The 25,236-nt window shown below is 40.7% G+C and overlaps 1 protein-coding gene across 2 annotated transcripts in view; it reads right to left on the bottom strand.

Annotated features, from left to right (window-relative positions):
• The window catches only part of gabra3 (gamma-aminobutyric acid type A receptor subunit alpha3), a 125,256-nt gene that overhangs the window by 78,728 nt on the left and 21,292 nt on the right, over nt 1-25,236 (bottom strand). For both annotated transcript variants that reach the window (XM_026181152.2, XM_026181153.2), the window contains exon 2: nt 15,622-15,719. In XM_026181152.2, the coding sequence (XP_026036937.1) occupies nt 15,622-15,704 (83 nt within the window). In that variant the 5' untranslated portion in view covers nt 15,705-15,719. The remainder of the gene's footprint in view (nt 1-15,621; nt 15,720-25,236) is intronic.

Raw genomic sequence — 25,236 nt, 5'->3', positions numbered from 1 at the left:
CCTCCAGCAGACGAAGCATGAAGCTGGCTGGGTTCTCCTGAACCTCCAGCAGACGAAGCATGAAGCTGGCTGGATTCTTCTGAACCTCCAGCAGACGAAGCATGAAGCTGGCTGGATTCTCCTGAACCTCCAGCAAACGAAGCATGAAGCTGGCTGGAGTCTTCTGAACCTCCAGCAGACGAAGCATGAAGCTGGCTGGGTTTTCCTGAACCTCCAGCAGACGAAACATGAGGCTGGCTGGGTTCTCCTGAACCTCCAGCAGACGAAGCATGAAGCTGGCTGGGTTCTCCTGAACCTCCAGCAGACAAAATGTGAGGCCGGACGGGCTCCTCGGGCCCTCCAGCTAACACTGAAAAAGGCTGCACAAACTGCACCTCCGTCCCCGGCTCCAAAACGGCCTGGTTTGCAGTCCCACAACAGCTTAGCTGAGCCTGATGGCTAGCATTTCCTGTGCAAACAGTCTCTTTGCAGCCGAGCTCATGAACCGGAGAAGCAGTGTCAGTTTCAAAAACCTCCGGAGAAAAAACATGAGGAGCCAAGATATAGTCACTCACTTGTGTTTGTGATACGGAGCGTCGGTGGCGCGCACGCCGCTTTTTCTTAGGAGTGGAAGATGGCGGAGCAATGGGTGGAAGTCCCTGATAACTCCGAGGTCCCCCGAGAGCCAGTCGAGTTCCCCGGAAAGAATGCTCGTGCTCCGGAATGAGCCACGGCTTCCACCGGAGCTCCTCCTCCAAGAGAGCGCAGAATATAGACTGGCGCTCGTCGTCGTCCAAGTCTATGGTGTGCGGCGCTTCCTCGCGCTGAACTGTGACAGGAGTATGGCGAAACTGTGATGAGGGCGTGGAAACTGGCGAGCTGAGAGGTGGTGACGCTGCAGCGAATCTCAGCGAACCGACACGAACACACTCAGGTTCCGGAGGCAGCAATGGTGATGACTGATTGTGGGGTTGTTGTGACTGGTGGGTGCTGGGAGCCATTTCCTGACTCGACAGTCCCTGAGCCTGCAGCATCTCCTTTATCCTCGTAAAGGCAGCAACTATGGCAGGTGAGTCCGGGAGCTGGAGAAGGCGGGGATCCCTCTCCATAATAGCTTCAGCAACGTTAATCATTACCAACTTGCTCTTCAAATCGGGCGCTGAAAAGATGCGGTCGAGGATCGCTTGGATCCGAGCAGTCTCCTCCAGACACTCGGTGAGAGCAGAATCCGCTGGGTCCATGACTGGTCGGTTCGTACTGTCACGGCGGGGTGCGCCGATGTGTGTGGAAACAGGACCCAAAAGCAGAATGATGACGAGGAATTGTAATGATTAACAGAAAGGTGAACCTTTAATGCGATGACGGCAGGGAAATGAACCGAGAGACCAAAAACAAACAGGCAAAACACTAAGAAACAAAATACTAAATGGTACTGAGACCAAAACCTAAACTATGACTGTGGTGGAAAAATAATAAACAAAGACCATGACTAAGACTAATAATACATAACAGATGAAAACTAGAACTATGACTGAGGTGAGGTAAACAGGCTAAGACCATGACTAAAACTGTGACCCTGGTGAGATAAACAGACAAACCGACAATGGCATGAAGAAAACAAAAGGCTTAAATACAGACATGAGGTGATCAGGGGAAGTGGGGACACATGGGGGAACAGCTGACAGACATAAACCTAATGACAGGACCAGGAGAGAAAGCTAAATACAATGAACAAAGAACACATGACATTGTCAAAATAAAACAGGAAATACTAACAACTAAACATGACAACACAACTCAACAGACCCAACACGTGATGAATAAATACCAAACCCCAAAACATAGAAAACCCAGGAACAATAACCAATAACTGCCTAAACTAAAGGCAAAATAGGAAATAACACAAACTAATAACATATCAAAAAATACAAAGAAAACTCAGAGTGCTGGGTCGGAGACCCAGCCTGTGACAGTCCCGTGAATAAACAGATGAGGTGAATGAAGATGAATTGTCCATATGACTCACCACAGCCGGCTGTTGGAAAGTTTTAGAGTCTGACTGCGGTGAGGCACGCCGGCGGCGCAAGCGTCGCTTCTTTAACGATGCCGGGGCCAGCGTATCAGGCTGAGGTTCCACCAGCCGGCCGGACAGGAGAGCAGCTGTGTGATTTTGAGCTGCCGGTCCTTGGTCTGCTGACTCAGCAGGTGCCGCAGAGGTGAGTGGAGATGTGGTGAGGTGCAGAGGGTGTGTGAAACGTTTCCCCCGCAATGGAGGGTCCAACAAGCGAGCTGCAAGCGACGGCGGGGAGGCTATCAGCCTATGAAAAAAGAAATAGGCAGCAAGGGCTCCCAGGGAGGTTGCCATATCCTCCTCGCCCGGACAGCCCAAACCAAACAGCTCAAAACAGGAACTTTCCCTCAGCGTGGTTATAATCGAAATTAGTCTCTTAATGTCCAAAAAGCTCACAGATGAGGTGATTGATGATAAGAAGGAATCAAAAAATACGACCTGTAAGTGTCTCTGATGTGGATCTGCCGCCTGGATAATGCTCCGACAGTATTTCCAGAGCTGGGCGAGCAATTCCTCCTGTGAGACGGTTCTTGAGTCCGCTGGGCCCATAATGGCTGGATCGTTCTGTCACGGTCTGGCTGGCAGACCGTGGGGATGTGAGAAATGAGGACCCAAAATGCAGGACTTGGCGCTGAAGGCAGTGCGTTTATTTACAGTGGTGACAATCCAAACAACAATAAATTCCCCGTGCGATCCCAACTCCCGTTCCGTGTCTTCTCCTTTATCCCGTGCTCCGTGCTCTGTCTCCGTTCCCTGTGTACTGTCCGTGTGCTGCCTCCTGGTTGCCACAATTCCTCGGGAAGTCACTCAACGATCCAGCGTCGAGGAGCTCTCAGCCACACTGTTTTGAAGCTCCTCTGACGAGGCTTGATCGGCGCCAGGTGTGTGTGGATTCCTGGGTGGGACCGGTCAGCTGGCAGGGCCACACCCACCAGGCCTAAAAGTGCCTGCCACGACCGCACCCTCACATACACAAGCACACACCCCTAAACACCTGACAGTACACCAACACGGAAAAACAGGACAGCAGACACAACCATAATAACAACAACCACAATAATGATAATAATAATAATAATAATAATAATAATAATAATAATAATAATAATAACTACAATAGTAGTCCACACTGCTCACGGACCCCGAATCCCTGGAACTGGGTCCGTGACAGATTTAGTGTAACAGCTGTGAAAGAGGAGATGTTCTGCAGAAAACTATAGAAGAATCCCCATAATTGTTTTAGTTCCTGTTTTAACCCAAGTTGAGTGGTTGGTACAACAGAAAATCATTCCTCAAGAAACTGGTCTGGGTGGCAGCACGATCAAGCTCCTTTGGCATGTGCACAAAAAAGCAAGTTGGATCCCTACAAGCCCTACTCTGCTGCTAGCGTCACAAGGAGGACCTACCCAATGTAGCATTGTCCAAAAAACAAACAAACAACAAAATACAACTTGATACCAAAAATTCAGATTAGATACTCATTTGCAGCAGTATTTATACCAACAACTTCTTCACGCCCTCCAGTTGACAACTTCACACACAACCACTGCAGACAGATAGACACACAGCTCCGCCCCTCATTAGCAGCTAAAGTTGACGTCCACAACACTGAACAACATTTTAGGAAGAATTTCAAAAGTTCAGTAACATTGAAGTGTTAAACACTTTTCATGACCTTGATGGAATACTGACCTTAGTTGTTTAACTATTAGTAATAACCTGGAGCCATATTAGTTTTCTATTAAGTCATCTTTAAGGTACTAGGTACTGGTTAGGGGCTTTGGCTAATAATAAAATGATAATGTTTGAGCTATGTTATCAAGCCTGAAAATGCTGCATATTGTCACCTGTAAAAAAGTACTTCAGATACTATGAAAACTTACTTGTATAGTAAGTTTCTGTTGATTAACTTACTGAATTTGTTAAGAACGTTAAATAACTATGTAGGTTAAATCTGCACTATGAGCTCTTGAATGTGATAGGAAAAGAACTTGTACATATCTTGGTTATAGAAAATATTCAGCCAAATAAAAATATTTATATCTATATGCATCTATATCCACGCTGTAACTGCGCCACTATTTTCCTCCCCTGGGACCCAAAGTAAAATCAGCTGATTCTCTATAAGAACCAGATCTTGATTCCCATCCCTCTAAATGAATTATGAAGAAGTCTCTATTCTTTTCGCTTAATGCTTAAAAAACAAAAACAAAAAAGTCTGTTTCCATCTGCTGTACAAAGTAATTTGTACAGAAATATGTTACGTCTGAAGAATGGGCACCAGCTGGTTAATGAGAAAATAAAAAAAATGGGAAGTGGACTGTAAACCCAGATCAACTGGCACACCTGGATGCTGTCTAAAGCTTCCAGGCAACATTGTGCTTGCCGATTTCAATGAGATGTGACAACCTGGTGGTGTACATCACACTACCACCTGCGACACCACATGTGCTAAAGCTACCGGTACAACTGCAGCTGAAGGAAGGAAGGAAGTGCTATGTAATCGATTAATAATCTAATAGTCAGCAATATGTGTTTTTTCACTCTTTAAGGAAAAATTGCTTCCTGCTGCACAGCTTTAACTAGCCAGTCACTGTAATTTCCCATATAGTCATTGAGCCCATCATGTGGATACAAAATCTTGACCACATTTAAATCTGCAAGTCATTTAAAAAGAAATTCCTAAAGACATGTAGTCTCCCATAGCTAATTATAACCAGAACGACACCGGCTCCCATATTTTATGAATCTTTTCCTGTGATATAACAAGAATAAATGTGCACAGCTCTGACTGAACGGAAAACTGAACACACAGATGTTCTCGTCTTAAATTCAATTTCAAGTGTCGTATCATATCAGCCTTATAAACAGTCAATATATTGAGATGTCTTGAAGGTGTAGGGCTGTGGTAAAAATAGCACTTTATTAGTGGTAAATAGATGCAAGATTTTAAATATTACACACCTTACGCACATTCTGTTTGACCCCTTGTTGGCTGTTAAAACAGATTTCACTACAATACGTAGAAAAGACAGACTCAAAACACGAAAAAATATGTACATTTATAAGGTCTTCATGCATCAAGTCCAACCCACATATCAAAAATGCATTTGTAAAAACCACACACTGTTCTCCAAATATACAACTGTAATGCATAATGACAACATAAGGCACCTTGGAATAATATTTCCACTTTATTCCAGATCAACATGACCTCATCCAAAACATTATAGTGATGCTCATGCATAAGACCTAGTAGCACCATTGTATTTTGTTCATCTTTCTGCAGACTGTGTTAAACATTTTTACCACGTTTAGACCAAAATTCAAGTGAGCTGCAGGAATATTTCAGGAACACTAAGGCTACGTTCACACTGCAGGCCTTAATGCTCAATTCCAACTTTTTGATCAAATCCGATTTTTTTGTCTGGTTGTTCACACTGCAAATAAAATGTGAAAGCAAACAGCTCTAGTGTGAACGGTTCATGGCCCTCAGAGCGGCCCCGCATGTGCAAAAGAAAACGTCGCAGACAACGCGCTCTGTTTCCGGAAGTAAAAATGGTGGCTACAGAGCTAGTAGGTGTTGTTGCAGCAGTCTATCGATTTCTGCAGTCGTAACCGACAGAATTTTGACAAATTAATTAGAGAAAAAAGGACACTGAGAAAAAAAGAGAGCCCGTGCTTTAACAATGGCTTTGTTTGGAGTAGTGGCTGCTACCTCCGTGCAGAGGCATATATGGACACAGAGTTGTTTAGCTTGAATAGAACTGTCTCCCCACATGCTAATCAAGTCCACTGACTCGCTCCGTCTCCAGTGTCCGCCGCCATGCTTTCTTGTTTGTCTTCTCCGGCGCTGATAATTGCCTTTTGTCTTGTGTGAGTGACGTAAAAGACGGATTTAATGTTGACCATTCAAACAGCAGTCGCTTTCTAAAACATCAGATATGTATCGGATTCAGTACCACATATGAAAGTGACCCAGATTGGATTTCAAAATATCAGATTTGTGCTGTTCAAACTGTCATACCATGATCGGATATGGGTCGCATAGGGTCAGAAAAGCAGGATTTGATGCACTTTCGCCTGCAGTGTGAACGTAGCTTAAGTTTTACTATAAGGTAAATATCACATTAATATTAATGAGAGTAAAACTTAATATGTGAGCAAGTTATGAGCTTGCTGATAATTATTTTTAGATAATTAAAAATGATTCTGTGGTAACTGAATTTGAAAGCAAAAGATACTGTGCTCCCTTTGATTTTGTGATAAAGAAATATCACAGACATCCTCACCACCAAACTGGACCACCTTCAGATCCCCCCGCCACCTGATCCTGGATCAAGGACTTCCTAACCAACTGGCCTCAATCGGTCTGCCCTGACTGTACACCAACCCATCCAACCAACGTCATTGTCAAGTATGCCGATGACACCACTGTGGGTGGGCTCATCTCCAATGGGGATAAGACATCGTACATGGAGGTAGAGAACTTGTCCCACTGGTGCTTAGAAAATAACCTGAAGCTGAACGTTCTTAAAACCAGAGGTGTGGACTCGAGTCACATGACTTTGACTCGAGTCAGACTCGAGTCATTAATTTTATGACTTTAGACTTGACTTGAAAAAATGTTCTAAGACTTGTGACTTGACTTGGACTTTTACACCAATGACTTGGGACTTGAATTGGACTTGAACCGGTTTACTTGAAAAGACTTGATATTTCACCCCAAATATAAAATTTAACATGCATATTATATAGAGATTGAAAATGTGACGTCATTCAGGGGTAGAACCGCAAAGGATTCTGGGAACTTGTGGCAAGAGGTACTAGCGCACGCAGGCTTTCAATTGAAATCAGTCACACAGCGATAAAAAGAAACACAAAAATGTCAAGAAGCTGTTGTATTATTAACTGCAATAGCCGGTCGCATGACAGCCACGGGAAGCCGACGGGTAAAGAGATCGGTTGTTATCGGATCACGTCGTTGAAGAGAAATTGTTCGAGCCATATTTCCGAAGTAACAAAGACACGACGGATGGCCTGGATTGCAGCCATTCAAAGATCAAATATAACGTCCCAGAACACTCCAGCTCACAGGTTAGTCTGCTCCAAGCATTTACACGAAGGTCAGTGTTTTTTAGTAGTTAATACGTCATGTTCTTAACATAATTGGTGATATAGGTTACAAGCAAGTCTGGCGCTGAACAGAAATTGTCGCGCTATGCTCCTTTATTTATTGTGCATAAATAGTGAATTGTCCTGACACAATATTGCGTTTTGCTTCTGTTATTATGGTACATTGACAAAAACATATACTTTTATTCACAGGATAAAACAGGTTTTTTGTATCACTAATTGCCCAGTACGATTACAGCATACAATATTATTGTCACTGCTACATTTCTGTAACGCGTACCAGAAATTATTTCCACTACTAATTAATTACCCTTGAGCTCAAAGGTCCTATTAATAAACGGTTAACGAATGTGTATTTATGAAGACAATTTGTGAGACTGGTAAACTTATGATAGGTACGATCAGAAACGGCCGTAACCAATCTGGCGCCCTAGGCAAGATTTTAGGTGGCGCCCCCCTACATCAGCAGTGTAGTGTAATGTTGTAACAAATAATATTTCTATTAAATAAGCTTTACTTTGCATTTTCATTAACGTGGGATTATTTTTTGTATTTAGAAATAATAGTACCAACTTTTTTTTTTTTTTTTTTCAACATTTGTGGCACTGGCGTGGCGCCCCCTGATGGACAGCGCCCTTAGCATTTGCCTATACGGCCTATGCCACGGGCCGGCCCTGGGTACGATGGTCTTTCGTTCTACACGGTGCATTTCAAGGTCCTGCACCCATCCGGCGGTAAACTGTACCTGGGCTTATTGCAGTGACCTGAAGTTACTAAACTTCATGAGTGTATGCACTCACTCCAAGAACCGTATAATTATAAATATGCATATAAATATGCTACAATGAGATAGCTGACTTCATCTAACTAGCAAATGTTGTCCAGGCTACGTTGGTGATGCAGTTTTTTTTAATATGTATGATATTTTTGTCATGCGATTTTAAAGCTGGTCCTACAACCGCATCCAAGAATAACATGCAGCTTATCTCAGAACTGTCGGTGAAAATTATTCTTGGAGCTAGGTTTAATTCAGCTGCATTCTAAAGAGGTGCAATTTCACAATTTGTGTATATTTTCTAAGTTCACTATTTTGTCATGTGTTGAGAAAAACACAGATTTAAAAACTACATGGTCTAATATTTACATTTAGCATAACTGCAACATTATTTTTTCGTTTTTTTTTTTAAAGACTCGAAAGGACTTGAAATTCAAAATTTCAGACTTGTGACTTGACTCGGACTTTTACACCAGTGACTTGAGACTCGACTCTGACTTGCCTGACATTACTTGAGACTTGACTTGAGACTTGAGGATAAAGACTTGAGACTTACTTGAGACTTGCAAAACAATGACTTGCTCCCACCTCTGCTTAAAACAAAAGAACTCATAATGGACTTCAGGAGGCACAGACAGGTTCAATCTCCTCTCATTATAAATGCCCTGGTAAAGAAAGCCCTCTGCCATCCCTGGAGGCCATCGCCAGCTCCTCCTGTCTTGTTTGCATTTCTCTTGTTTTGTATATATGTATTTCTCCCGATTGCTATTTATTCCTGCCTCGTTCACCATAAACTATTCTTTGCATTAGGTTTTTTTTTTTTCAGTAAAATTTTTCCCTTTGACTTCCACATACTTCTCCCCTGGTAGCCAAACCCTAAAGCTGCTCTTCTTGTATAAAGTCTTTGGCTGTTGACCAAACAGCTATTTGAACCTGTTTGCTTGTTAAATTTCAAGCAAATAATGTGTAATTCAGTATGTAAACTGTAATACTTCTACTGTGTTTTCAGATGAAGAGTAAAAAAAAAAAAAAAAAAAAAAACTAAATAAAAAAAACAAAAATCACTTTCAAACTGAAACAGCCCATGTACTCTGAGGGACAGAGTTCACAGATGCAGTTATGATGATGATCTAAAAAATAAACTTTGATGCATATCACTTGATGAAAAATACAAATTAGCTCATAAGATGTAAAAAAACGTTTTTATACACTTTTTTTGTATATCTACGTCTATATAGTCCATGAAAACCTATTGCAATCTTTTGTTCACAACACTGGAGTCGGCGTGACAATTTCAAAGGCACCGCTACGTTTAAGTATTTTAATCTGTACGGCTTGTTTATCCATAGCTTTACTGACTCAGACTCAACTTCAGAAGGGGTCGGGGGTGGATGTTGCTGGTGGCAAAAAATATGGGATGCACTGAAAATGATTGTGCTCCACTGAAAGTGAGTCAGAGCTTTTCCCAAAAAGAAAGGAACAGAACCCACAGAGTTATGTTAAAACAACAAAAGCAAAATTGAATCCAACAAGTCTATAAACTGGTAATATCTGAGGGGCCATTTTAACAAGGATCACACATTATTTTCAACATTTGTGCATTTTCAGGAATGAGCGGTCTGTGTCTAACACCCAGCTGCACAGACACTGGGAAATCTATTCTGTCTTCATTTTGATTCATGCCTGCTGGGGATGTCAGCTAATTGGTTGCTTGGAACATTATTGACCAGATCTTCAGTATATCAATATAAAATTGACTGAAACTTCAAAGTAATTAGAGCACGGATCAATAAAAATTTTTCCCTTTCATGCTGTACCTGATCTAACTGTATATTTTGTCCATGATCCCTGTTCAGTTCTATATTAGCGTCTTGCTGGTGCTCTTAAAGGACCCAGTTTGGCACGGTTTGTGGTTGAGCTGGTTTGTGGTCCAAGTGACCTACAGCCCTGCCCCTGCAATTTTCTCTCTCTCCCTCTTGAGCCACGCCTTAATTTTTTATATTTTGCTAGGAAAACTGGAACTAGGTGAAGAGATTTTCAGGAATAGTTCCCCAGGCTTCTAGAAGGACATTCAAAACTCGTCTTTGGATGCTGTGTGCTTTTTGTTCTGTTCTCCATCTAGATGATCCACTGTGTGTTTTTCTATGTATGTATCTATGCTTTTAGTGCATTGGCAGTATGTTTGCAATCATTGTCATGACGGAGCATGTATTGTATCTAAATCTGTATTCAACATCTATTACAGCTGTAGACACTCACTTTTGTACCTCTCTTTTGACCTCCTCCACATATTTTGACAATGATTTTAAACCAAAAGGTTCAAATTTGGAGTCATCACTCCATAAGACCTCTGTCACTGTCTGTCAGTTTAGTTCTTGTATAATTTATCATACATTTTTCCCTGCTTCCTTTCCTTAAGTATGGCTTCTTGACAGCCACCCTTCCCCTGAGACTACTTTTGATGAGGTTTTTTCTGCATGTTAGATGGATCTGCAGAAGGCCAAGTTACACCTGTCAAGTACTATTGGTGGCTGTAGCTCAGGAGGTAGAACAGGTCATCTACTAATTGGAAGGTTGCTGGTTTAATCCCTGCCTGCTCACGTCTACATGCGAAGTATTCTTGGAGGCAAGATACTTACCCCAAAATGTTCGTCTATGCATCCATCAGAGTGTGAATGTTAGATAAAAAGAACTTCTGTGAATGACGCAAGCTGTATAAAGCGCTTTGATTACCGTAAATGTCGGGCTATAAGCCGCTACTTTTTGCACAAGCTTTGAACCCTGCGGCTTTTAGTCAGGTGCGGCTTTTCTATGGATTGTCCATGATTTTTGTCATATCGTAAGACGATTTGTTTTGTTTGTTCCGCTGTTGTACGGCACTACGTTGCCTGGCGGAAGGATCGGGGTTCAAGAGTGGTATGTTAGTCACATGTCCGTCCGCCAGGCAACGTAGTGCCGTACGAAGTAGCTCGAAAAACAAACTTCAAAGTAGCGCTACGCGTTCAGCGGGAGGCGTGGATGATGAGCGGCAATAAACTTGCGAAAAGCAAGTTATGCCCAACTCCACCGGTGGATTCTGACAGCGTGGAAAAGTGTGAAAACATCCACGATCACCAACGGATTTGAAGGGCTGGACTGCTGCATGATGGAGAGGAGGACACCGCCACGGCCCTTCTGAGGGTGTTCGACTCTGACACTGACAACGAGGATTTCTTTGGTTTTGAAAGTGACAACGAAGGAGAGAAGCTGAGAGTGGATGACGAAGCCATCCTGAGCCTGTTTGTATCCGACACTGGAGAAGAGGACTTTGGTGGTTTTAGTGCGCAGGAAGAAGAGAAAGATGATGGTGAATGACTGACTTTTCTTCTTGTTAAAGCTGTGTCACTGCACCTGAGCCTAAAAGGTAGGCCGAATCTATTGTTCTGGTGTGCTGTAGGTTATTGTTATGTACTACATGTGCAAATATGTACCCATAACTTGTTTTTCAAAATATTAATAAAAGTGATGTCTCCAAACAGCCATCTCTTTCCTGACAATTCCCTTTGTGCATATTCTCTTACATATGATAAGTCAACATTGAAACACCTGCGGCTTTTAGTCAGGTGCGGCTAATGTATGTACAAAACAGGATTTTCCCCTGATTTTAGCTTGTGCGGCTAATATTTAGGTGCGCTTTGTAGTCCGGGAAATACGGTACTCAGCTAGAGTAGAAATGTGTTTTAAAAGGACCAGTCCATTTATTGTACCATTTATTTCAGACTTGAATTTTTCATATTTCTTAACAACATGACTTTCAGATACCGTTTATCTGCTGTACATTGTGTTTTTTTTGGCCTGACACTTGTTTGTCCTCCATTTGTTCAGTTTCCTCATATTTTTGGAGGATGCACTGCATATCATGCTGAGATAAATCAACTTCTGGGAATCAGCTTGGTGCAGAATTACTACTTCATGTCAAACTCTGCTATTTTTCCCCTTTTTAAAGCTTCAGCTAAAGAAATTGGAAAAGAACTTGTGTGTTGCAAAAAGGCTTCAGGTAAAAAGTGCCTGAGACGTCATTGGTTCTTTGCCAAGTTTTCTATTATGTGTAGACACAACACTGTTTCATCCCATAAGTGCCTTTTTATGGTCGAAACTTGAATGGCTCATAGGTCAGTGTTAAGTTGCTTAACAAACAAACTAAAAAAATCCCCTGAATGTGAAAAAGGACGTTAATGTTCAATGAAAAACTTGATTGAAAAAAGATCTGTGTGTGTGTGTGTGTGTGCTCTTTGACCACTTGACCAGTGACTCAATTGTTCAAATGATTGAGGCCCCTATAACACTGGCTAAGCCAAAATAACTGATAAGCCAACTAATTAAATCAAATTAGAAAGGAAACGTAATGTATACAATTGGCAAATCTTGACAGGTAACCTATGATTTGACATTAAGTAGATTCTCAAACCTCTGACTTTCTATTTCTTTTGACTCCTCTGAGAAACTATTTGGCTGGTCATTCAATCAGGAAAGCAGTTCCGCCATGAATACCTTACCCTTGTCCAGACCCGTGAAACATTAACCTTGACAACACCACTGAAACAGAATGTTAACTGTTGACCTGGTCACTTCTCAAAGTGATGCCCCTCTCTGCCCTGCTGTAAATAATTCATGTGGGATGAGCTTACAAAGCCAGCAGAGCCTGGGCAACTTCAGAGCCAATATACAGGCAAAGTGTACATATAGCACTTTCATTCTTATAGCTATTGATTATGTGCCATGTTATCCAGAAGCTTGGCAATAGATTACAAACAAAACAGACAACAAGATGGCCTGACTGTCGACACTTGTTAAGCGTTGACTGTATAAGTGGAAGGCAGAGTGGAAGCGAGGCAAGCTGAAGGACTGATGGACCTTCGCCATTATGCAGACTTCTCATTTATATGTGGTCCATGGATTGCTGGGAATAACAGCTTAATCATGCCCTGACTTTCAGTGTGGGGTGAGGAAATTTGTTGATGTGCAGAATGACAGATCCTTATATAGAGGATTTGTCTGTTACACCTTAATCCATTAGGAAAGTCTCCTGCTTCAACTGTAGTAAAGCCGATTTGGAGCTTGTTGATAGCATCAGTGGGCATCAGGGAGGTGGCAGTTCTCAGAGAGAAACAGCTTTGCTGATATGCAGATATTCTGGGAGCATGTGCAAGCTCATGGTCTGAGGATTATACCCAAAGTTTGATGGACAATTAAAATATACTTTTACTTTCAGATGCAAAAAAATCCATTTTTCAGTTTAGGTTTAGATTTCAGGAGAGGCAACACATAAAAAAAGTCTTTATTCAAATAAGCAAATGTGAAGCCTCATGTAGTACAAGTTAAACCAAAGAAAAATGTTTTAAGCAGAGACTGCTGTGCTACATTGCGTCTGAAATAACTGGAAGATGATTTTTAGTGAGTCCCTGTCACGTGTCACATCAGGCACATGCATTAAAACCTTCTCTGACTGCTCGGGCAGTGCTGCAGCAGCATGTGGGTAGGGCTGCTGTGCTCAAAGCCAGATGGCCATGCAAGGGATATGTGCTCTCATATCAGATATGTTAGAAACTAAACGTTAGCATAGTCTGCAGCCTGAGCTTTTGGATCATAGAGATATGGCTGCCATCACCAGATGCTTTTAAACTGAAGTAAACCTTAAAATTAGATCAGTCTTAGCCAAGTACTGCAGATGAAGGGAACACCTTGTTTTCTAAGACCAGGGGAGTTTAGTCAAAACCTCGAGAAGAAAAGGTAACACTCTTTCTAAAAATGTGTGTTACGCCGGCGTGCTCCTGTTTGACTGAGTTATGGTACGGATACAAATTTTGATGCAAACTCTAGCTCGAGGTAGTGTGACACCTCCAGAGATCAGCTGTGAAAAACGTTCAGTGAAGTCACTGAGACACTGTTTACTGGAGACAATAAGTTTGCAAAATAAGAACTGTGTGCATGCGTGTGTGTTTGGGCCGGCTGAAAGAAGTAGGCTCCAGAGCTTCATGAAGAAGAAGAATGTCTTAAATAAAGTAATTTGCCTGGTTCTGCTGCATCTATTTAGATAAATGTCAAACTTTTTTTTATAAATACAACAATGTGGCACAAGTGCAGCTGACTGTTAGAGTTAAGTTCTGTCTTATATGTCTGGACACTTTTTCAGTCAGTTTAGTCTGTGTTCATCACTGACTAAAGATCTGTTGATCTACATACACTGTATGAACCTGGCTGAATTGAAAGCTACTTTAAGACCAGGGCACAGGTTCTTGTAAAAAGATGTCTTGCCAGGCTTGGCCAGCACCTTCCCCTGGTCCCACATTTCTATTTAATATATGTAATTACAAGCACTGTGTGCTCCTAATAAGCAAGAAGAGCCAAGTGGCACAGTGACAAAGCAAACTGGGCTAATCCCTGTCACAGTGTTCTGATTTCCTTCCCCGACCGGCTTTCTTCCAGGTTCGGCAAGCCTTTCCTAGCGTGTAAAATCTTAAAGTGATTTACACTCCGTCGCGTCTGCCTGCCATAACATCCTACCTTATCAACAATGCAAACAAGGCAACCTGTGCAATCTCTGCGTTTGAAATTACAAGGAGTATGATTAAAATGACTCCTAGACATGCTGGAGTTTTCTTTTTTCGCTGACTCGTAACACGCAGCCTGAAAAAATATGCACAGGATGCAGGAGTGAAAATGCTGTGAATGGACAATCATAGCTATGTTGTGCTGCACAACGCAAATTAACTCAGCAGTCAGTGAAATTTAGACGAGTGGTGAAGACAGCACTAGGTGCATTTAGATGGGAGGATAATTCACTTTATGTCTGTTCTGTTCTTGAGGACACATGTCATGTATTCTATTTTAAGAGTCACAGTGCTCTGAGGTCCTTGGGTACAAAAACTTCAATATGTGCAAGAACAAAAGAAGATGAGTTTTTCTCTATACACTGAATTATTAAGCTCTTGCAGAACTATATACACAAGAATTGAGCCATAATTCTTAACATTTCAATTCAGGTGTTTTCAGTCCCACTGTCACAGGTGAATAAACTGAGCATCTGGCCTTGCAGTCTGCCTTTACTGTAAAAATATTTGGGAAAGAATGAGTCGCTCTGAAGAACTCATTGAACTCAAGTGGGGTGCTGTAATATGATGCCACTGTTGCAACATTCACTTTGTGAAATTTCTGCCTTCCTGGATGTTCCACTAAAATCTCAAAGTGGTAGTATTGCAAAATGGAAGCATTTAGGAACCACAGCAACTCAGACCACGGAAAATTAAATGAAGACTCAACAAGTTGCCAATGCTCTGCGGACGGAATAAGTGCAGAGTAACAAATCTCCTCTGGTGTTAACATCAGCACAAAAACTGTGCAACGGGAGCTTCATGGCATGGGTTCCCATGGCAGAGCAGGTGCAATGTATAGGTGGTTCAGTAATCCATACAGCATTACAGTTATTGCATCTGACAGTCACAACTAAGATTCTAATTTCATACATTTCTTAAATTTTCCATGCAAATAAAAAAAGTTGGTTAGGCTGCAGAAGCGAGCCTGATCAAACAGGTCCTAAAAAAAACAACCCCACATCAGCAGCAGACACCCGAGTACTGAACTTGAATGGGCATTACAGCGTGACATATATATTTTTGTGTACCTGCATTCAGGAATGAGGCTGAGGAGCAGGAGGAGCCAAAAGCCAATATCCACTGACTGAGGCTTCCAACGTGCAGCAGCCATAGTCTCTGCGCAGGTCTGCAGAAGGAAAGAGGAGACATAAGTGGATGGTGTTATGTTTGGAGACTCAACCAAAATATCCAGTTTTCCATTCCTTATTTATTCCATAATTTATTTCATCTTCGCACTCTGCACCACTGCACATATCAATATAAATATGCTATACATGTTGTTATTGCGACCTGTCCAGGCTGTATCCAGCCCTTTCTCCCTATGGTAGCTGGGATAGGCTCCGAATTGAACAAGCGGAAGAGAATGGATAGATGGATGCTGTTCTAGTCTGTCTACTCTGCAAAATACATTGAGAGCAAAGAAAATAACAAGGCCCAATTCCCTGTATTTGTGCACATACTTGGCCAATAAATGTGATTCTGAATTACTCAGACTTCTGAATGTATTACTCACAAAATGTTGTCCGATCTAAGTCATGATTATAAACAAACAACATGACTACGCTATGATGAAATAACACAAACAACTGGACTAAATATAGTAACTCAGAACCTCTTTTAGTAGAAACCGTCCTCATCAAACTACACCCTTTTTGGCTCCTACCTCAAAGCACACTGTGTTCTGTTGATCTTATGTGCTGCACAATAATGTTTAATATTTAGTATTTACTGTCATATTCCCATATATCATTGTGATGTTGTTTATTCTATTACTCTTGTTCTCTTTTGCTTGTTTTCTTTTTTCTTTCTCAGCAGGTGACCCAGGTGATTGATATATGCATTTTTTTTCTCTGCCCGTTCTGTTGGTTTTTGTTTTTTGCCCTTCTCCCCCGTCCCTCTTCTCAGCTGTTTCTCTTTCCCTCTTTCTTTCCCCCAGTCAAGTCTGTCCCGTATTCAGTAAGTGAAAATAAAATAAACAATAAAAGGTGAATCAAATGGACCATTACGGCAAGGCTGGGATGGTCAATTTGGTAAAGTAAATCCGTTGGGCATCTTTCTTTGCCTTTAGACAACAATTCTGATGAAAAAAAAGAAAAAAAAGAAACCGTCCTCATCAGTGTTTTCTTGTAGCTGTTTAAAAGCTCCGGATAATAATGTTTTTTAAACCTTTTAATGATTAAACAGCCCTCTTTAAAACAGACCTGGGCTATGTCTATGAAGAGGTAGAGTGGCACCACTTATTGGAACAGGCAAATGCAATTTAACATATTTCATAGGATATATTAGACCCCTTACATACGACATAAAATTGATAGTAATTATTGCCCCAGATGCTTGAGATGTAAGGTCACAGATGGCAATCTCCTATACATGCTGTGGAATTGCGCAGTGATAGAAGAATTTTGCAGACGGGCCATTCAAATAATCTCAGGGGTAATGGGGATCCAAATTGAACTGGACCCAAAACTATGGATTCTAGGTGACAGAGGTTCTATTAACGTGAATTACCATAGGTGATGCCCCAATATCTAAGTTGGATTATGTTCAGGAGTCTTGGTCTGAATTCCATTCTTTCTCAACTATTCGGTTCTTTATTTGTGTGCCTTGGGTTTTCTTTATTTGTAGGTCCCAGACTGCCCTGACATACTTCTGTAACACTGTAACACTGTTTAATTCAATTTACTTTACAGTCTATTGCAAACTGTTCAGCCCTTGAGGTCAAAAAGCAGCTCCAAACCAAGTTGCTCCCTCCACCTTGCCTCACAGTTGGGGCTAGTTCTTGATGTTGGTGCGCAAAGTCTCCTTTTTCCCCCACTCCAAAAAACAAAACGATAGCAGTGAATGTATTTGATGAGGGCCACTTAGGAGAACTCTTTTGTCTGATCTTTTCAGAAAGGCTCTTGAGGCAAAATTGAGAAAATAGAGAAGATACTTCTAAACTGACAAAGCTTGTCTTGCAATTTGGACACAAACCCAAATCTCCTTTTTAAAATTCTTGCATGCGATGCACCAACAATCGACACCAACAAGCAAAAATATTTTCTTTAGGTTTGTAATAGCAATTGACTGATTCTACTGTGAACAAATGTTTTAGCAAGTTGTTGAGATTTCTGCAGGTGTTTATTCTTTCTATTCTTTCTGTTACGCTTTTAAAATTACACAGTGTGCTCTTGGTGTGCTCTTAGTAGGACGCCCACACCTAGTAGCTCTACTGAATTTCATCCATTTGTTGACAGCTTTTCTTATTGTGGATAAAGAAACACCAAAGTCTTTAGAAATGCTTTTGGAGGATTTCCAGCTTCTTCTAAGGTGCGATGAGAGCGTTCGTGATTGAAGCATGGCTGCACGAGTCATTCTTTCTCAAGAAAAGCAGACTCAGCAACTGGGTTTTGCATGGCTGAATTCACAGGGCAGGGCACCTCTAAAACTCACACTTCTAATCTCATCTCCTTAATTTGAATGCCTGACTTTAAATAGCTTTAGCACAAAGGTTCACTTATTTTTCCCAGCCTGCCTTTTGAATCATTACAATTTATTCAGTGAAAATGTGAAAAGTTCAAAATTTTTCTTGCAACTGTAAGTACAGAATTGATTACTGATCAAACCAAACCTAAGACTGCTTTTCTTTTAAATTACTCACCAAAGCCTCAACAATAACCTGCCTGTTCTCCTGTGCTCGATAAGTTATATTCATGGTATTTATGGTGTTTTTCAGTCTTAAACACATAATCCTGTGAGTCTGTCTATTATGTGGGTTAAAATCAAAAGACGCTTTATGTCCAACTCAGTGTTTAAATGATCAGTGTGGAAGAAAAAAATGACACATTGTCCAAATAATACTCAGAAAAGCAATGTGTATAAATTTCCTCTGTGCTTAACAGGGATGGCCTGACTTATTTACGAGAGCTGGCTTCATTTATTCTGCGCCTTTATTTTCTTATCATAATAGAGAATTTCTTTTAGGACACTAGTGATTTGAAATGACATGGGCTTATAAGGTTCTTTTGCATCACCACAAAAACAGAACAGCAATGAAGACAAATGTGTCAAAGACAGTTAGATTTCACAGTATTTTTGCATTTTGCATCTCCTTGCATCAGCAGGTGATCTCAAAAGACACTCTTTGTATACATGTGTAACCTTGCAGAAGTTTTGCAGTTTAATGCACCAACCACACAAAACTGCAGCTTACTGGTGCACAGAGTAAGAACACAGACAGCTGTTCCCCATCAGCAAAGACTTCATTTTCTTCCGTGCTGGAAACAGTCCCCTCTGAGTTTCCGTTTGCTTATCCAAAACGAGCCTGGTTAGCACACCAGACAATGAAATAAGGCACGACTCTTTGCTAAAGATGTACACTTATGGAACTGAAATTGTAACCAGTAATAATTATTTTTTCTACATAATTATTTGACTACAATAGTCAGTAATAATACTGTTTATACAGCCTTCAGAATCCCTTTAAGCACATGCTTATTGTAAACTGCATGGTTTAGTACTTAATATATACTTTACTTTAATTAATGATTAGACCTTATCTCTTTAACAAGCATGCATAGGCTATATAAACAACTTCGCATACTGTGCGCTAATTAATGGTTGCCCAAGGGTTTTGGCTATCTGGGAGAAGAACTCAGGCCATGCAGTAAAACTGTGGCTGCCAGTCTAAGTGGGGCACAGGATGGGGAAAAACGTCTTCAAGACATTGTGTGCATGAGAGGATAACCTAAACGGCTCTGTGGCAGCCTTCATCCTCTCCTTCATCTTCCTCCCTTGGGTTCTGCAGTGAAGTCACATCATCTTCCTGACTTCAGCAAAGTTTAAAATGTAGCTCCATAGGCTCAGCTGTGAACACGCAACATGCACTTGTTAGAAACTTGCTTTAAAATAATCTGCCGGAAAATGTGATGAGGTTTAGATAAAGACTGCTGTGGTAATTATCAAAGACAGCTTGTTAGTTTGTTGTTTTGCCACCACAGGTTTATATTCTACTTGTTCTGCAGGTGTGCAACACGACAGAGAACAGAGTTTAACACTCAACTCAGGTTTCAAGTGTTTGCAAATTGTTTGCAACAATGCTTCACTTTATCAAGAATTGTTATTGACTGAAATTCTATTATCGCAACAGTAACATTCATTTAATTTTCTGAATGTCTTTTTTATCCCTTACTCCACATCCAATTTACTTTATGATTTGAGACCTGGCTGGAATGATATTATTGGGCTCAAGCCCATCTGTAGACAAAGAAGTGATGCATGTGCTTAGTTAAAATTCAATTCATTGTTTTATTGTTTGTCATGAATGTCTTTGGTGGCAGATATTGAAAGTAATAGTTCATAATTGGATTAACAGTATATAAACACATGGTTTCCAGAATGAGCAGGCCCATTAATTCTGCTGTAAAAATGTCCAAACATCAATTTTACAAGGACATGTCTAACTATATTTATCCATAGTGTTTAACACAGCACAAACTAGAAATGTACAATGACGTGAAAATGATTTTGTCCCCTGTTAATTTCTTAGATTTGTTCATATTTCTTATACATTAATGTTTCAAAATGCAGTCTTCAAATGATGATTTCATTTATAAAGGAGGAAGAAGTCCATCCAAATCTACCTGAAAAAATAACTGTAACTGTGATTAGTAAATTCGTTTTTGGAAAGCTGAGTTCAGTTTCAGCAGCCACACCCAGGTTTGATTACTGCTACACATGTGGAATCAAGAAATCACTTAAACAGCCTCACAAAGTGAAGCTGGCTTAAAGATCTCAAAAAGAAACAGATCGTACCACAGCCTAAAGGAACTCAGGAACAGATGGGAAACAAAGACATCATCTGTGGTTATAAAGCCATTTCTAAGGTCATCGGACCTCAGCAAACCACAGTAAGAGCCATTATCACAAATGGAGAACTTAAAATAGTGGTGAACCTTTGCAGGAGTGACTGGCCTACCAAAATTAATCTAAGAGCACATTCACGACCCATCAGGAGGTCAGAAAAGAACCCAGAACAACAACTAAAGAACTGCATCCAAAAACCAAATAAAGGACTTGGATATGCATGTAAATAAAAGCTCAAAAATGGAGATCTCTTCTCTCTGGGCCTGTCTGTGAGGGACATCATATACACTATATAAACGCAACTTCATAGTGAAATCACGCACATACTGTGACTCTTTCCACAGCTGTTAGGCTAGAGTAAAAAAACTAACCTTTATTTATGCCTTCATGTCTATGTAACTATTACCTACAGCTAAACTGAAACTAAATTCATAAAATTCTAAATACATATTCTCAAAACAAATGATGCTGAAAACATACAAGCTATTATTACCACTCACTGCATGACACACATGTTCAGTTTGTTGCTTCATGTTAGGATCTTCTGCATTTGCTGTTGCACTCAAACAAACATATTAGTACATGTACCTACATAAAACAGTTTCCTTTATACAGTATATGCGCTCTCTTTATGATGCAGAACAACTGCTATCTTAAAATTAAAACGGTCATTAATAATGCAGCTAATAAGAAGCGGGGCAATTTACAGAAAGGTATTACCTTGCATTAAAAATGAATGCATTCAAAAATTGGCAAAGCTGCTACTGAATGCAGTCTGAAAACACTGAGAAGATGAGAAACAAGAAGCCCGATGACTGGGGTACAGCAGTCACGCAGTCACATGAATGCACGCACACACGTGAAGCAGGCGTGTGGCAATTTCAAGGCTTTCATCATGCTTTTGTGAGATTCAGCCCTCCCTCTCCATTGCCACCGTACAGAGAGAAGATCAAACCCTTTCCTCAGGGGAATCACTGATCTCTATGTTACCTTAGAGCACTGATCATTACAGGAGGAGTAAACAAATGAGTGGATGCAAAAATACAACTCGGGCTGGTGTTCAAACATGCAGTCGCATTAACAGTGTTCCAACCTGTGACTATCTTCCTACACTATATCTGCGATGGAGCTGAGGTGAAGCCGTTTCAATAAGGGTGTCTTAATATTGACTGAAGTAGCTAAGCACCAAGATAAGCCAAGATCCACATCTACTTTAAGTCTTTATACTGGCAGCTGTGCTTGCGAGAATTGGCAATTATTTTAAACAGTCTTTGATGCTTCTTGGCAGTTTGTCACCTAAATTTTTCCAAGACCCGAAGTAGCAAATAAAGAGATGCCTCAGTGTTGCTGCTGGTGGCATTTAGGACAAGCCTTCACAATTTCCTTGTCAGATTAAATAGCTAAGACCGCATCACAATGCAAACTGCAATGAACAAACTGTTTGATAAGTAGCACTGCAGCTCTTGTGGGATGTTCCCGGTCTGCAGTGGTCAGTATCTATCAAACGTGGTCCAAGGTAGGAATAGCGACAGGGTCATGGGAGACCAAGACTCACCGATGCACATGTGGAGCAAAGGCTGATCCGTGTGGTCCAGTCCAATAAATGAGCTACACTACCTCAAATTGCTGAAGACCTGCAAAAACTGCTGGTCTGATAGAAAGATGTCAGAATACAGTTTGTTGCCTGCAGAAGAGACTGCAGACCAAACAGGGTGCCTATATGACCTCTGTCCAGTGACGAAAACGCCAACAATAAGCACGAGCATCAGAAGTGACCCCTGGAGAAATGGAAGAACATCATGTGGATCGCCAGCTGCGTCGCTTACCTGGGGAACACCTTGCACTAGCATTGCCACAAAGCAAGAATGGCTCAGGGATTGTCTGAGGAGCACAACAAAGAGTCTGAGGTGTTGACTTGGCCTCCAAATTCCCCAGATCTCAATCCTATTAAGATGACAAGATGCCCCACCTTGAAACTTACAGGACTTAAAGGATCTGTGACTAACATCTTTGTGCCAGACACCACAGCACACCTCCAGTGGTCTAGTAGAGTTTATGCTTCGACTTCTCAGGGCAGCAAAAGGGGGACCAAAAACAATATTAGGAAGGTGGTCATATATGCCTAATCGATGTATGCTTACAGTCTCTGTTATAAACCAGTGGCTGTCATTGTTAAATAAAGCATCACGTATACCTTTGGATGAGAAATATTACAGTGGGGCTTTTTTCTAACATGGAAACGCAATCCTGATGGTCTCTTTAAAGAAGAAAGAGACGGGATCTGAACATGTTTCCATGCCCACCTATCACATAATCTTATCAGGACAACTGAACCAGAATTCAAGAGCACTCTCATTATTTCACATGAATTCACCTAAAACTGGGTTACTTGAGCAGCCACATTAGGAGGTGAATTGTAAATGTAGCCATTTGAATTGAGCAGGGTTCATGCAAATCAGCTGAAATGCTACTTTTAATCATTTCAACACATGTCATGCTTGAGGCCATGCCAAGACCCAGTGTCAAATTATACCAATCTTGTGCTTAAGAAATGCTGGTCAAACAGAAAGCTGCAGTCTGCCATGCAAGATTTTGTTTTATTCTTTACACACATCACATTCGGTTTCCAGGCTCTGCCTCTCTCTTTCATTCCCTTCTGCGCTGTGTTTTTGTTAAAAATAATCCTGGCTCGTTAGCCATTAAAGATTTTATGTTCCCATAAAAGCTACTTGATGCCCTCTGGTACCAGAGGTATCATTTCCTTGTCTTCTAACGTCTGTCTGAAAATTGCATTGCTAATTTCCTGACATATATTACCACCTATTCGAGTCACTTCCACTCATATTCATCACTGCATATGTGTCATCTTTAAGGCTTCAAATGTCCGGGGTGAATAAATCTTTTGAAAATATGTAGACATTTCTGTGCCCTTAGGCTCAGTCATAACACGGTTTCACCACAAGTAGTCTTTGTAATTTGTGGCTGAAAAAGTATTTTCTAGTTAAAAAGATGAAAATACAGAATATTGACTATTTCAAATGACTACGTAAAAAAAAAAAAAAGATGACCTAATTATTTTCATTAGTCAGCCCATAAACTCCATAATCTATCTGTTAATTCATCTAGAAAGCATACGAGACATCACTCTTATTAAGTGTCCTTAAGTCCTTTCCAATAAAAAAGGCAAACAGGCACTAAAAGGCTGGCTTCTATTCACTGTATACAATTCTGCACCAGATTTACCAATACCTGTCATGTAAATGAGGGCTCCAGCCGTCCCTGGGGCTCAGATTGGGCTTGAAAAAGAGAAAACGAAGGAGGGGGAATAAAGACATGGTGCTTTTGTTGGCAAATTAAAAATAGCTCGCCTAAAGTGACAGTAGACCTAAACCACTTTCCGTTTCCTGCTCTTCTAACATTTGTTTTCAATTCTGCTGTCAGTCTATTTTTTTCCTGGGGATAAAAGCATATGTTATGAATAATGCAATCACATTTTACAGAATTAAAGGCTGTAAATGCCTTTGACGCAAAGGAGGTGAATTATCTGAATGGGCAACTATGCTGAGTGATAATAGGTGGTAAAATAAAAAGTGTCAGGGCCTAGTTTCCTACAAGCGAAATGTCACTCTGAGACAAATTTGTTTATTGTTCGTAGTTACACTGCCAGTTGAAACATAAAAGAAAGTGAAATTCAAACTGAATGTATTATACAGGCCATTTCACGGTGTGCAAAATACTACTGCTGCAGCTACTGCACAGCCGGGACGACGAGGAACATTTAATAAAAACAGGAAATCTAATCAGCCAATAAATACCAATCACTCCAGTAATTGTTGAATTCAGGGCACAGCTCTATAGCTATCTAATCCATGTGGCTGTTAACTAAAAATAGCCCCAAATCCTGTCATATTTGCTTTGATGCAATGATTATGCACTGTGCATCTACCAGCAGTCTATTATTTACAACATACATCAAAAAAGACTCATTGCTTCAAAGTTGAGGGAATCACTAGTGTTCAGGATAGCAGGACACATTAATATCGTGGGGTTTGTCTAAAATCATATTAAAGCACAGAGAATTAAAAGCGTACATTCATGTGGAGCTACTCCCAGCTGCAAAACCGAGTGACAAGTTAGGAATTGAAAATAGCTTCATTCAGTGTAGTTAATACAGAGAAACCCACAGATTTAGAGTCGTAAGAAAGCACAAGTACTGAAACTGAATACGTTTCTTTCTCTTGAAACAAATCATTGACTAAATAAAACAGTCCTAAAGTAATGAAACAAAACAATCATGTCATTGGTAATTAATAGTAATAACATGAATACAAACACGAACAATAATTAGAAAAGATCAAGAAAAAACACATCGATTGGTTTGCTGAAATAACTCCCTACAGTCAGACCAGTGAAAACATTAACTGGTTATCAACTGCTGATATCACCAAGTGCAATGAACTCATGATCTTGTTGCCTTTGAAATGGTTGCTCTGGAAATGGGGACCAAGTCTGCACTCACTTTCAGTCTGTGACTGTTTTCAAAGTTGAAAGGAGGCTGCCAACGTACTTTTGCTGTAGTGTGATTGAGCTATTAAGAAAATAAATGAACAGCTAAAATAGCTTAAAGTAAACAACAGGTGTTTAAGTAGCTTAATGTAGCCTCCTGGATAAGGAATTCAAATAGCAAATGCTAGTAGACAGTTGGAAAGTTAGCAAAAATAACTTGATAAATAGTTCAAAGCGTTAGCTTAAATAAGAGCTGAAACAGCGTGGTCATTTGAAATATTAATGGTAAAACT

The sequence above is a fragment of the Astatotilapia calliptera genome, chromosome 10 (genome assembly GCF_964374335.1).
Source record: "Astatotilapia calliptera chromosome 10, fAstCal68.1, whole genome shotgun sequence".
Lineage (NCBI taxonomy): Eukaryota > Metazoa > Chordata > Actinopteri > Cichliformes > Cichlidae > Astatotilapia > Astatotilapia calliptera.
The sequence above is the reverse complement of the archived record's forward strand: the minus strand, read 5'-3'. Positions and strand labels throughout refer to the sequence as shown.